The sequence below is a fragment of the Aythya fuligula genome, chromosome 6 (assembly GCF_009819795.1).
Source record: "Aythya fuligula isolate bAytFul2 chromosome 6, bAytFul2.pri, whole genome shotgun sequence".
Classification (NCBI taxonomy): domain Eukaryota; kingdom Metazoa; phylum Chordata; class Aves; order Anseriformes; family Anatidae; genus Aythya; species Aythya fuligula.
In genome coordinates this window covers 35,417,706-35,432,705 of record NC_045564.1, presented here as the reverse complement: position 1 = coordinate 35,432,705, position 15,000 = coordinate 35,417,706, and the positions used below count along the sequence as shown (strand labels likewise).

Here is a 15,000-nt window from a genome sequence, read left to right as displayed (position 1 = left end):
AGATCACACGCAGAATCGGCAAGAATTTACACACACACACAAACAAATAGCCCTTATCAATTCACGTGAAAGATCAGATAAGCCCATTATCTAGCATCATACGTAACAGTGTGTGACAAGAGCGTGGGGAAGGAGATACAGGAGCACGAGGAACTGTGGTGGAAGTCACGATGAGGAAATTCAGAAGAAAAAAAATACAGATTGAAAAAAATTATCTGCAGATTTCTGGTCTAAGGGAAAACGGTGTGCCCAGAGATAGCACTGTGCCCTGCTGCCTGTTTAGAATGTAGAGCATCTCTGAAGTCAAAGAGCTGAAGAAATGAGTCCATGGAGAAAAGCTTGTTTTGTGCTCACCATGTACCCATCGCTGCACTGGCATGTGGCTGCCCATCACCAGGACCTGGTCTCCTTTGCTCAGGAACAAGTCCTTGGAGAGGACACATGTCTGGTAGCACAGCCAATTCACTGCCCTCACTGCTCTTCATCGGTGAGCTGAGCACACGTCCTCTGCAAACTGCAAAGGAGAGGAGCCTACAAAGGTGTTTTAATAGTAGCACCTTATGACTCTTCGTCTCAGCAGTGTGATACAGAATTTGTGTAGTTAGGGTGTTTAGCTTTAACAGGAATTCAGAACTCAAAAGTGTTTAACATAGAAACTTTTGAGAAAACAAGTTTCTTTAATATAATTTCTTTAATACACAGTGAATCTATACCCAAGTATTTCTCTTGCATTGCAGAATAATTTGGAGCAAAGTTTATCCCATTCAAGATTCAGGTATAGAAAGGCATATGGAAAAGATGGAAGAATAAATGGTCCACCTAGAAATCACCTTTGAATACCCATTAGTACTTTTGGTCTCAACAGGCATCCCCAACATTGTAAACAGCCTGCAGGGAGCATATAGCAGAAAGGACCATGGTCCTGCTTTTCCTTTCCAGGTGCCTACACATACAACATCCTGCAAGGAAGGTAGAGATTGAATATTCTCCAGAGAAAGGGGAGGTCTCGTGCCAGCTCATGTCACCTGCCAAATCCCCCCTTTCAGGGAAGTCTCAGCTGGCTGGTGTTTTTCTGCCCCCTTGTACTGGCATGTAGCAGAGAATTTGGCTTACATTTGTGCTGAATGGGGAGTGAGTTCCTAGAGGGAAACCACATCTTTGCAAAGCAACTGATTCTGGCAAATTTAATCCAAAAAGGTGAAAGCGGTGGGTAGATAAGACAGACTGAAAACAAAAGCTTAAAATGCAAGTGTTTATACAGCCTTAACTAAAAGGTACCAGATACGATAAAAAGCCCATAGGATGTAAAATAACAGTTTTAAAATGGATACTTCTTAGCAGTGTGTAAGGGAAGTTATCTAATACTCCCAAAGAAAACGATGTTCACCAAGGGTGCAGTATAGATGACAAATGGTGAATGAAACATTGCCATGAAAGTGTATGTAGAGAGATCTGATTAAGTAGAAGCTGACTTCTTGACCACCTAAAGCAAAAAAGAAAATAGTCTAACTTCATTTTCATGCAAGCTAGGGTTATGTTTGAGAGCAGGTATTAGTTTCTTCTGAGCAGCAAACAAGAAAGTTGATGAAATACTCCAGGAAGTTCAGATTTAAAAGTTAACTGGAAGGGGGTTTGGATGTATGTGTTCTTCTTTAGTTGTTCATTCATTGCTGAAACCTGAGCTTGAAACTTCTTCCAACAGCCATGGATTTGGGATATTGAACCCTTCCAGTGGAAGATGCACTGTTCCTTAATCATTGTTTTTGAAAGTGTGCAGAAATTTTGAGCATAAAGACCTCTCAAATGTGAAAATTCTCCTCCTATAGTGAACATCACAGCATTATTTTTTTTCTATCTGTCTTCTAAAATGTTTTTTCAAAGGGCCATAAGTTGATAGTCCAGAGAAGTCATCTCCAATTTTGATAACAGGAAAAAAGATGCCTCTGTAGGTACCTTTGTAACCTTGAGCTCAAAAGCCAGATACAGTTTTGAGGAGCAGTTTGTTATGTTTAAAGTGTGGGCAGAGTCAGTAGCAAGTATTCCAAGAGCATTAGTGGCCTCATGGACTTCTTTTCAGTTCCCCTCCTGACCAGTCTCTGGGTGAGATGTGGGTCACTGAAGTTTCAGAAGAACTGTCGGGCAGATGCATGCTGAACACGAACCTACCAATTGTGAAATTTTTAGTCTGTAACAAACATTTCAAGCCATGGCAAAGTGGCAAGAATTAAATGAGCACTGTGACATTGACCTGAAAGGCACCAAGAGACCTCAGGAATGCACTGGCCCCAGGGGTTTGGAGCACCAGGATATTCCTTCCTGAATATTAGAGAAAACCAAAATATTTAATGGAATATCCCAAGTTGGAAGGGATCATCAAGTCTGACTCCTGTACTATTTGCATATAGTACTTGCAATACTTTGTCTTTCTGTAAAACTTCAAATCTGTTTTTCTAAAATCAGAGTATTCAGCATCTGATCTTGCAGGTGGAGAAACTGAGGCAGAAGGTGAATAACCAGCTTTTGCAGCAAATCTCAGGTACCTTTTGAAGTGCCCAGCTGCAATGCATCTGCCCCAGGTACCCTTTGTGTTGCCCAGCTGTGATGTCTCTGCCCCAGCTTCTTCTTGCTTTTCCCATTCAAGGTTCAGGTAACTGTTGCTATGGGACAGCGAGGAGCAATGGCATCTATGTTTAAATCGTGTACTTAAATTTTCATTAGCTGATAAGTCTGATGAGCTGGAAGTGGAGTATTTTTTATCTTTCCAAAAGATTGCATTTCTGCCAATCATACTGGAAGATACACAGAGGGTAGTGAAGGTGTTAGGTTTTGAGTGGTATTTTTTCTCATCTGTTTTCAATTGCCCAGGCTGCTGATTAATAGTTGAAGCATTTTGCTCATTTGGTATCAGCAGTGTAATAAAGGAGAGGGGAACTATCTCAGAAACACAAAGAGTGAAAATATTTTGTGATCTGTTCTCACTCAGATGTGTACTTCAAATTGCATTCCCTCAGTTGAGGGAAATAATTTCAGTTACCCTGGTCACAGTAGAAAGCAGTCCTCTTTTTGAAAGCCTTTTTTCATTAATGTAGATATGTTTCTGAGATGAGAAACGATGTTTCTTCTAATTACGGTTACATGTAGTTAATTTCCTTTTTTAAAAGCTCGGTGTGAAAGGCAGTTTCCTTTAAAAAGGGGGGGAAAAAAAGAAAAAAAATAAGTGATACAGCTGATGTTCCTGTTGCCTTAGCAACAGATTTATTTATTAGGGTCTGAAATGACATGAGTTAATATACCACATACCTGCTGATCGGCAAACTCTCCTATTTCAGCTCCAGTTGACAATTAAGTCCTGGACAGCTACAGCCAGGGGTTAATGTTACTCATTAGGAGAACTAGGTCATTACTGGGAAATCAAGGCACTTAAGGCAGCATGGATAAAATACAAAATTCAACATCTCAAGGAGTGAGGGGTTTTATGTTAATTAACCTTATTTTCCTTTCATTAAAAAAAATCTTTCATATATGCATATGACAGTGGATCAATTAATTGGAAAAAAAAAAAAAAAAGTAAGCTGTAGTTTACTTTCCTCTCCTAGTTGTCTTCATTTCCTTTGGAAGGGTTTCATTATTTTATGGAAAATTCTTATGTCTATATGATGAGTAAAAAGGGTATTAAAATTAAGAAGGGAATCATCATGGAAATCAGCTTTACCACAAGGGAATGAGCAAATAAAAGCCTTGGAAATGAAAATAAATAAGCTTTGCTAATACCTCACCTAAGGAGCAGAATATAAGCCCATCAGAGCTTGGAGATATTTAGAGGTACTTCTTTGCTTCTTTATTAAGCAGTTACATAGTTATTTGACCTTCAGAAACCGAAACTTTAGAGAACTAAATCCAAGTTGTTGGTAAATACTCTATTTACAGAAGGCTGTTCAGTGGTGTAGTGCACAGTCACTCCTGTAGTTAGTAATGGGCTGCTGGTTTCCAGTGAAATTAAATATATTCTCTGAAAGTTTTATTAAGATATCTGAGTGGGAGTTTTAACTTGATAAGTCATAAGTGATTTAATAAAGCTCTCCTGAAAGCCTTTATTTACTAACTTTTAGCAGGCTTCATTCTGATATTGGAGAACTTAATAGGCTGAAAAATAATCATATTAAAATAAAACTTTTTTTTTTTTTTTTTTTTTTTTTTTTTTACTCACTGCTTCCTCAAATACATCTAGTTCTTTCACTTCTACTAAGAACTGTACTTTCTTTTCTCTATTTAATCTCTGTGGCCCAATTCTGCTCCTCATTATGTGTAGATAAATTTGGTGTAAACCCTTTTTCCCCTCCTGCAAAGTCATGGTTAAAGCAACACCTTACCTGGGGTGCACATAGTAAGAGCAGTAAGAGATCGTAAGAGCACTGCTATCTGCAACAGAAGCAAAACTCAAGCCCTTTGAGTGGTTTTTTGCTACGGGGGATGTTTTTGCACTCCAAAGTACCCCACAGCCATGTGTTTCTATTTCCAAAGCCATCTTCACTTGATTAGTATGGCAATAATTTACTGAAAAACCCCAAGGTGGCCGGTGGGCACGGTGCTGAGTGTGACTCACCAGAGGTGATCTCCTGCTGATGTGGCCCTGCTTCAAGGACAGGAGTGTGGTGAGAAGAGGTCGGCAGAGCAATGTGAAGGAAGCCCTTGAGCTTAGCATGTCACACTGCTCAAACGTGAAGGTATGGCGGTGAGACAGAAAGAATTTTTAAATATCCGGAAAAAGGGAAATAACTTGAAGATTCGGTTTAAAATATCACAGGTAGAAACCTTCCTTCTTCATTCCCTCTGTACTACCCAAACACTTGTGAGACTGCCATGTTAGTGCTGTCCTCTGAAGACTCTCAGGACAAAGTTTCAACCTTGGCTGAAAAACTGATTTTGTGTTAAAATAAGACTGGAAGATGTTAGATTATTGTTTGTTTGGAGTCAGTGTATCACAGTTTGCCATAAATCTCCAGTAAGCTTGTCTCTCCCCTTTTCCATGATAGGAAACTCATTTTGTGGTGTCTTTCTTCTCTGGGCCACTGAGAAAAACAGATCTTCTAGCCGAAGTGCATGTGAACTAGTGGAACCAAGGAGCCCTTTTGTGGCTCTGGAGGAAGGGGGCTTAAACTCTCCCACCTATTGCCATCAAAACAATCTTTTTCTGCCCCATTTTCCCAGGCCTATCTCGGTGTTTCTTTGCCATGCTGTTTTTGCGTAGCTAGTCATATTGATCAGATCTTATTTGTCCCTACTGCTTTTTGTGGTTCACTTCTAAGGGCTTTAGTCAAACTAGAACAGCACACATTTCTATTGCCACTTTCTGCCCCTTCATCCCCCCCTCTTCTACCACTGTCTTTTTCTTAACCAAATCTTCCCCATTTTCTCACGGTTTCATATTTTTAATGCATATAAACCAATTCTTTATTCTGCAAAGTTCCAGGAATGTTATTCAGAGTCCAGCAGAGAAATCATTGAAAGTGAAGACAAGATCTATGTTTTCAGAGACGCTGGATCCTGCCTGGGTTTCAGCAGCCTGACCTGTGAAGGTAGGAGAGGTCTTGCTTGGCTTTGGCCTGATGTGTGTCCAAGACACGTGGATCACTCAGTGACCAGACACCAGAAGAAAATTTTGCAGTCTTGCCTACATTTTTAGGAAGATCTTCACAAGGGCAACAAAGAGCGTGTCTTTGACACAAAATCAAACCACTCAAATATTCAGTTCTCACTCTAAAACAAAAAGAGGCTTGAATACTTAAAACAGAGGCTTCTTTGAAATTTAATATATGTAAGATGTGCTTTGCGGTTTCATTGGGTGGTAGGATTTTAAATCATGTTCTTTGGATGTTCTGGAAAAATTTTGGCAGAATTTTTCTGGAAGGCTGTAGTCCAAGATAGCTTCAGTCCTGGGAAACATCATAAAGAAGGACAGAAGGGGTTTTGCAGTAAGTCCCAGGCAAAATCAGTAGATGATGCCACCTTTTGTAATATGCAGCACCCATCACCAAAGTATGTGAATACCTTCTGAGAAACAAAAATCTAATCATTCGTAAGCCAATGATCTAATATTATTCCTTATTTTCACCAATAATGGGGGATTATGTTTCTTCTGTTTCTTCCTTCAAAGCTCCTTTTAATTAATTCCTTCTTACTGCACTGCAACTATTTGATTTTCTTCTCTCGTTCCCTTCTTTTTCTCCCCCACTTTCCTCTTCTTCATGTTTTCACCCTTTCTTTTTCCTTTTGTCTTCTGTAATCTCTGCTTTTTCTTGCTTGCAGTTGTGCAAAAACTTGACTCGATGAAATTAGTTCATTCCGTGTTCTGAAAGCTGTGAGATTTGGAGCTGTTTTAATCTCTTTGAATAATGAGTTTCAGGCCTTGGTCTTGGTGCCAAGAAAGTTCCTGCTTAGGAGCTTCATCCTTGGAGAGGACAGCTGCACAAATCCACAAAGGATGAGTTATTTTAGGTACCTGTGCTAACTCCCCTCAGGGTATTGCTCTGTTACCAGGGCTTGCTTTTTGACCCCAATGGATTATTTGAGGGAGTATTAAATAGTCATAGTTTTGTGATGCAAGCTCACCATGAAAATGAGAGAGGAGCAGAGCATCAAGACAGGGCCTTGTACAGTGGGTTTGCCATTCTCAGGCAAACGTGTAATGTATTTTTTATGTAGTGATTTACGTTCGATTCTTCTGTTCTTCCAAGGAACCACCCGAGTAAATTCTTAGCCGTTTATTATCATATTCATACCCATCGTTTATTACCATGGCATGATTTTTCATAGCATGTTGAATTACAATAGGATATGCTGTGTGTGATTATCAGAGCTGTCAGGGTCACTCAGATTATTTTATCTGGCCTACCACGGCTCCCAACAACAGGAAACCATTTGTTATGTTACCTTTGCAACACAAAAGGAAGTTCATGTAAATTTTTCCTCCAAGAAACTATTTGGGGGTAGTCCATAGCGGTTACTGGATTCCACTAAAAATTCGACAGAAACGTTTTTCATCTGAATCCTGCGCTTGTGAAAAGCAAGGTTCACTAATTTGGAGCAAAAGAAATGAAAAAAGGCAACAGAATGAAAGTGCATTGATTTCTACACCAAAGTAACTGAGACCAAACGCCGGTCTTTGTCTTCAAAGGTTAATCTCTCTTTAAGAAATAAGCAGGAGGCTCAATGACTGATGCTGATCCCGAGGTTTCTTTGGTTAGAGAATGTACAATATTTTATTTTGAGTTTTTTCTCCATGAATTGTGAGGGGAGAGGAAGAAGAATCTAAACAATAAACTCCCAAGGTTCTTTTTTTATGAATCTCTTCTAGATAACACAAGATAGGAGAAAATGCTTTTCCAGCGTAAAGCAAAATGCCACCCATTTTTCTCAGGCCAGCAATTTGAAAAAATCAGAAGGTAAAATACACACTCCTCACTGTAAATACGTCATGGGATATAATAGAAAATAAAACACTGTCTTTGCTGGTTCTGTTCAGCTGCTCTTTGCCTGTATACTACCATCTCTGAATTCCTTGGCCTGCACAGGTATTTTGCAAGCACAGGTGAGGATCAGAACCTTTTCTTCTACCTGTAGGACCTCAAAATTTGGCTAGAATTTATTCTGTAGTGTCATTTTTTCAGTGACACTTAGGCAAAAACCTTTGCTTCTAGCTGACTCCATTTCCTATTAACTGAGGGGGTACTGGAGATCGTGGCAACTTTTGATACTGATGATGCCAGACAATGTTTAGAGGCACAATTACAGCAGACATTTTGTAAGCGTATCAGCTGAAGAAGGAAACTCATTGGACTTAACTACATATTTACACTGTACCTCTGCCTCATATTGGAAATGTAAAAAGATGGAAAAATACTGTGATAAATTGAATAAATGGAAAGCAATTAACTTTTCCTTCATGTTTGCATTTTCATCGTTATTTCTTTTTCCCCTGTTTCATTTCTAATAGCTCTTTCCTGGCAGTAATATTTCCTCTTTTGCAGTTATCATGAGCATTGTTACCAGAAATTTGGTATTAGAATTTTAATTTTTTCTGTCCCTATTTTTTTTTTAATCTTAACACAGAAAATGTATATTAAAGTCATTTGATTTAGGAAAGTCCTCTGCCCTTCATGAAAATAATTACTTGAATATATTTCATTTGATGCGTTGAATAGGCTCGTAACTTAGTCCTCTTACTTTAGGATGAATATTATCCTCCAGAAGTATGTACTGACTCCGATCCTCACCACTTTTCTGTAAATGAAAGCTCCTCTAAAACCTTATCTTACAGATGAGGAAACCTTGGCAGAGCGGTCCCGTGGGAAATCAGTGAAATCAGTGTCAGGAAAAGCCCAGAACTCTGTGATTCTCTGTTTTGAAGGCCATGCTTATTTTTTTTTTGCCACAACACTGATATTGTCTAAGTTATCGGATTATAATAAACCTGTGTTCACATGTTGCAGATTTAATGTGAAATGTCAAAGTATACCATAGTAAACAGTGCAATGCAGTGTTAAATCACTGATATTTTTCTGTAGGTGAGGTTTGACATGAAATGGAGCCCCATTTCTGGCTCGATCTTGTGCATTTAAGGACTGCACCATTCATTGATGTGCTGCTGCTCATTTCTTGAGAATGCCTTGGACAGATACAGGGTCAACAGGAGGCTGATGTCATGTGAGTCCTCTTATCAGCCTGTGGCATCCTTCATCACCCTCCCCAAGTCTGTATCATATCAACCAAAGCAGTTCAGAACCTCAAGTTCCTGCTTTTATCACCCAAACAATGTTCCTGGGATAAAGGCACCTTCCAGCTCCTGGCTCTGTGTGCGATGGAGGGGCAGATCTTGCCTTGCTGCTCACACAGCTCTCAGCACCAGTTTTTCTTCTGCCCATGCTTTTCTTCGTTTTCATTGTTTCAGAACTTTTAAGTACTACAAAGATTTTCACACATTTTCTACCTCCTTGTCCTTGTTTCTTTTGTTCTGCGTCCTCCTCATTGTCCCTTGCTTCTCTTCTGACATTGCTGGGTGTCTGTCCTCTCTATCTTCTCTGCCTCTTCAGTTCTTCTCCTTTAATTACCATGCAGTTTTATTTTTGCTTCCTAATTCATATCTGTACCGATATTTTTCTGACCTTTTCTCTACCACTGATAGCACTCTCAAGTGCTGTCTGCAGCTTCTGTTTCCATCACAGTCTGATTCTTCTGTATTCCTTTGTTTTTCCCAGCTATGTACCTTTTCCTTTTTCTTTTCTATTTACTGTGTACTTTTTCTCCCCTGAGTTTGAACATGCCATCATTTTTAAATTCTCAATTTGAGCATTTCTGTTCTTTGATTTTTTTTCTCTTCTTGTGCTTCTGTCTCTTTACAATCTTTTGCCTATCTTCTCTGGCCTGCGTGCTGCCAAACTCACTCCTCACTTTTTCACCTTCCCAGAACTAATAGACCAGCTGCAGTGAGGCTGTAAGATCTGGGTCTTAGAAACTTCATTTCCTTAAACTTAATTATTGATTTTGTGCTCCCGGATTTCCTTTCCTGCTCCTGTCCCTATACCCTGCTGCAGCCTGTCAGAGGCTGATGTCCCTTGTCCTCCCTTTTCCACTGTGGGTGTCCTGGCTTGCCAGTCCTCTGTCTCCAAAAGTGATGCCCAACTTCACAAATAATGAATGCCATTCTAGTGGTTTTATTTTTTTGTGAGCCATTTTCTGGCAGAAATTGCAGGTAGCATGAATTTGTGTTTTAGCTCTTGGTGTGTAGACTATAAAAGTGATAAAATGCTAGTTTAACTTGTGAAAAATTTGTACTTGTGTTAGTAATGCCATTTCTGAATGCCACCTGTGTGTCTGTCTGACATTCAGGTGATTTCATGAAATGGGGGGGCAGAAGGAGATGTACCCAGGTTGGGGCAGCTGAAGCTGCTGCTCTTTTTCCACTTTTTTTGTACTGATGCTTGCTATAGACTGCTCCTCGGTGAGCTGGACATGGTGCTGCTTGTCCTGCCTGGGCTTTCAGGGTGTTTTGCTTTGCTTAGGATTGTGTAGAAAACGTTGTGAATTGCTTGGATTTAAATCATTGTAAAAAAAATGAAACATGACCATGTGCACTCACAGTTTTGAATTCTCTACCACTCAAATGCTAAATGTCTTAAGAAGATTAAGATCAAGCTTTTTAATATTGCTTTTAGCTGAGCTTATTTGTAACCCTTTCAGAATATGTCATACCTTGGGAGATGGCACAACAGGACTGCTGTTATCACAGGCATTACATACCCTTGATGCGGTATTTTCTGAAGTATTAAGACTTTCTCCCTGGCTCAGCACTTTCTTGTTACTGATTAACTTGCATAAATCATAGTTTTTAAACTCATTTTTTTTACGAAAATAAACTGCCTTCATTTTGCCCCTTTGAGCAAATTCTGTCTCTCCTGCACAACTCTTCTACTTTGTAATTGCATAGCTATATGTGTCTTTCTCCAAATCCTAAATAACTGGGATTATCACCAAGTGTGAAAAGTTTACATACACTTAAAAAATTAAACTTAAGTCACAGAAGACCATCTGGGCCTCTTACTGAATTTCACTCAAATTTAAGAGATGAATATGCACAGAATAATATAAAGGGCCAGATTCTGATATTTCTTTCTTTCTTTTTCTTCCCATCCCTGGTCAGGGCGTAGGCATCCTGCTGCAGAAGGGAGTAACTCCAGGTGAGCTGGTCTATATGCGTTCTCCATCCAAGTCCAGCAAAGGGCAAGGCTCAAGGGCTCAGGCTGAATTCACAAAATCCCTGAAAAGCAGAAAGGGGTTTTGAAAACTTTTGCTATTGACTGTGTAGTGGAGCCTCGTCGTAGTTGCATTTTTAATCATTTTAGGCTGAAAAGAGGGATGTCAAGTCATCAATTAATCATGACAGCATCCTTCTGTGGTGAAAAAATAATACTGTCACACCCATTTTATAAACAAAATCTAAAGCAGAGATAATGGAGGCTCGATACTGATGCTGCTGATACTGCAGCCCTCCCGTTCCTCGCCTGTGGACGGTCTGGAAAGTTTTGTTTCAGACTGCAAGGGGAAGTCGCTGTAAGTCAGGAGGAACCGTGGGCTGTGCTCCCACACCCAGACCGCTAAACCTCAGCCAGTTCTTACGAGAGGCTTAAAGTGTCTCTCTTGAAACGTGTTTGGGACACAAAAATTAAAAAAAAAAACTCGAGTAATCCTAGGTAAAAAAAATAAATGAATAAACAAATTACGGTGCAGTATCTAAATGTGGAAATTGAGCATCTCCAACAGCCATGCTCTCAATGCAAAGCTAGGTAAAAGGAGGAAGCATATGGTGCCGGTGTCCATTTTGTGGCAGTTTACAGCTGGAGTTTGGTCATTCTGATGTTTTCATGTTCTTACGATGAAATTTAGACACATTCGTACTCTGCCCAGTTCTTATGTTTCCTGTACCAGATGCATATCAGATCCAGTAAAAATACAAGAGGATTTCAAGTACTTAAACAGCAAAACCAGACCCTAGAATCAAATTAGCTAAATTTTCCTCAAAACATAATATCTTAAAAGAAAATTTTGTATTTTTATTTCAGCCTTTTATACGATGTTGCAGCTCTTCCTAAGGAAGTGGAGCATATATATAATTAATACCGTTTAATAAAGCTCCAAAATGCAACAGATGCAGCCAAAAGTGCACGTCATTTTGAGCAGATCTTTAGAGAACAGACATTCCATATTGTGTTCATCTTTTTCCACGATCACTGCTATGACAATCTGGTGTGTTTAGCAGTTGTTGCTGAGTAAGGCAGACTGGATCGTATATGATTTTCTCCATGTCAGCCAAGAAGCGCAGCACTCTTTGGTGCGGCAAAGAGTTGGTCTTGTGCTAGTTAGTCCTTTCTACCAGGAGTAGCTACACCTTTAGTAACTGGTGAGTGGAGTAATGATTGCAAGCTGTAGGTACATGTGCTGGAAGTTTGCTGTAGGTCTTAGCAAAGTGACTGGAAATAAAATGGCCATGGTGTGGAAAAGCCGCAGGCACTGACAGCTCAGACGGTATGACCTCCCAAATAGAAAAGCTCTGAGATTCACAAAACGTGTCCCTAAAACCTCCGGGTATCATATAAAAGTTAAATATTTTCAGAGGGGATATGGAAGGAGGTTCACCTACATCAGAAAACCCATACGAAAGACTCCAGTGCAGAGGAAACGTTTCCCCTTTCAGCATTCCTTCTGGGTGCCAAATTTTCCTTCTGTTCTTCCCCACCTATTAAACAAAGCTGCAACTTCCAATTCCTATCAGTTTTCCTAAATATGTGCAGCTTATGTGGCTTCTCCGAGCTGCAAGGCTTCACGTTCTCCTGCCAGCTCCTTGACAATGTGGCTCCAACAGCATCCTCCACTCTTGGCTGCCTCTGGGACCCCTGGTCTCTTCTGGAAAGGGAGAAGGAAAGCATATCCTTTTCTGGAAGGACTTTGTGTGACTGCGAAGCCGATAGCGCGGCTGTGAAAAGCTTGGAAGGCTCTGTGCGAGCGTCGTGGCTCTGTCTGTCGGGACCGGCTTCCCTGCGTACGTGGATGTTGGGTTCCACCCCGGGATGAGAAGCTGGGCTTGGCATAGCTCGGCGTCGCATACAGGGTGTGCTTGACAGGATCACCACCAAAAATCTGCCCAAAAGGGAAACTGAGGCGAGCAGGAAACACAGTCCTGCACGACACAGGCTCACAGCACCACCGCTTTTCTCCCTGCAAACTTTCCCATTTCCAATAGGCGCTCCCTTCCAGCCAAGTCTGAATCATCTCTTGTAATCCCCCTTCAGCTCTTTCAGCTGAGCACTTGGAGGGAACTGAAATGCTGCAAATACACCAACACACAGAATTTACCTGCCAGAAACAGGTGGCTACTTCAGCCCAAGCAAACCGGTGGGCAGTTATCACTCTTTTTTTTATCAGCTGAAGGAAATTTCTCTCTCCCAGTCAGCGATCCTAGCCACTCTGGATGCTGGAACCCCCGTGAAAACTCCTGGTTCGCAGATGTGAAACAAATTAGGAAGCTTATGCTGTTGCATTCCTCTTTATTATTGGGAACAAAACAAATCTGGGAGATGCAGAACTTCTTAAAGTAATTATTGTCTGGCTTCCTTTTTTTTTTTTTTTTTTTTTTTTAAAAAAAAAAATGCAACTGATGCTGAGAACTGCACAGTTTCTGACGAGTTTTCAGCCTAGGAAAGTCACATTAATTATAAGATTAATTTGTTTTAATTCCCTAAACCAAAAATATTGACTGAATAAGAAATTAACACATGTAGAGCTGCAGATGTCATTTGGCTTCAGATTTCCTGATTGATATAATTATTAATCTTTCATATAGCAGTGTGACAAACCTACAGATTCATTCTAGAAAATTAGTCTGTGAGGAAAGACACCAGGGCAGCTGAGCTGTAGATTTTCCCTTAATACAGGAAGGAAAACAGTGGAATTTTCTAAATAATAAATAAACCCAAAATATTTTAAAGACATATGGTGCACATCTGTCTGAAATACAATAATTTAAAGCAGAATAATTAAATGCAAAATATAATATTCACCTTTGTGTGGGGGAAGTCTCTCATTTAATCTTTAATAAAACGTACCAAATTTTAGAAATTTAGATCATTTGTGGTGACTGTTGTGACTATTCCTTCTGTCCTAGTAAAGACAGTAGACAAGCAAATTGTTTTTTCCTTTGTTAAATAACTAAATTTGTGTTTCAAGGCATTGACTGTCATACCTATACAAACCTTTAGTATTATCTTCAGCTGAAATTATAAATAAATACAGGTTTCTTGTTCACTAGTTTAACTTCCAGTTACATCCCTGAAAGTCTAAAGGTAGAAAAAGCCTCATGTTAGTTCTTTCCTTCTTGATCTAAAGCACTAAACAGATCAGAAGCTTTCCATTAGTACATGGATTCATAAAATTCCAGTTTTGGAAATCCTAAGTTTCTAGCAAAAGTTTTTGATTAGCATATTGCTCCTGAAAAAAGCGACAATAAGCTATAATGGAGATGGTATACGTATCTTTTGACAGATAAAAAATAAAGATTATATATTTTCTTTCCTACCTTATCCTTTCTTTAGTGTGCTTTTGCCTTCAGCTGGATGTGATATTCAGTCCTTCTCACTTTAAAAAGTTCATAATTTAAGGAGTAAAGTAAAAAGTTGGCAATTTGAGGAATAAAGACATTTGAGGACAGGGAGGGATGTAAGAATCTGATGAAACTGAGTTTTGATCCTGAGTGCTGGCTTGAGGAAAATATTCAACCATGCTGCATAAATAAAGAGGGAATTTATGCTGAAGAGCTTTAGTCCCTCAAAGTGGAACTGAAGATAAATAGTGTTCTGGTAAACAGAAAACAATTCCACAAGTAAACATAAGTGATGCTGAGATAAGTTCTGTTTATTTCAAGGGAACATGACAAAGATCCTGAAACTTTCTTTAAAGTGCTGCTGAAACTGAAAGAGAAAGAACTACCTTTTCATGTGTCCGTCCTCGGAGAGTGTTTCACTGATGTTCCAGGTACCTTTTTTTTTTTCTTTTTTAATATAAAGTTACCATAAAATAGGTATTTCCAGAAGGAATTTTCAAGTGCGTATTTTCCTACACTAGTGAAAAGAACGTGTTTAAAATCTTCATAGTTGTGAAAGTAAATATTGATATATTACAAAATCAAAATGATTAGAGACAGCAAGCATTTTTCTTTTTACTCGGCAGGGCAAGACCGTGTTTATGAGTTCTGTTTCGGTAACACATCTATATTTATGTAAGTCTACAAATAGGTGTAAATGATTGGATGGTTCAGATAGGAAATAAAATCTTTCAGGTCTTGGTCACTCATCTGAAATCCAGACCAAGATTTTAGCAGGTGAAAACACTTAGTTCCCTTTCAAACATAAGGTTAAGAAGTTGTGTGGAGAGCTTCTGGTTTGTATCTGGCAT

At 39.4% G+C, this 15,000-nt stretch overlaps 1 protein-coding gene across 10 annotated transcripts in view; it reads left to right on the top strand.

Annotated features, from left to right (window-relative positions):
- Nucleotides 1-15,000, top strand: part of GTDC1 (glycosyltransferase like domain containing 1) — a 154,733-nt gene that overhangs the window by 121,801 nt on the left and 17,932 nt on the right. For 8 of the 10 annotated variants that reach the window (XM_032189890.1, XM_032189891.1, XM_032189888.1 and 5 more), the window contains one exon: nt 14,471-14,580. The exons of the other annotated variants lie outside the window; for them this stretch is intronic. In XM_032189890.1, coding sequence (XP_032045781.1) covers nt 14,471-14,580 — 110 coding nt within the window. The remainder of the gene's footprint in view (nt 1-14,470; nt 14,581-15,000) is intronic. 10 annotated transcript variants of the gene reach the window in all.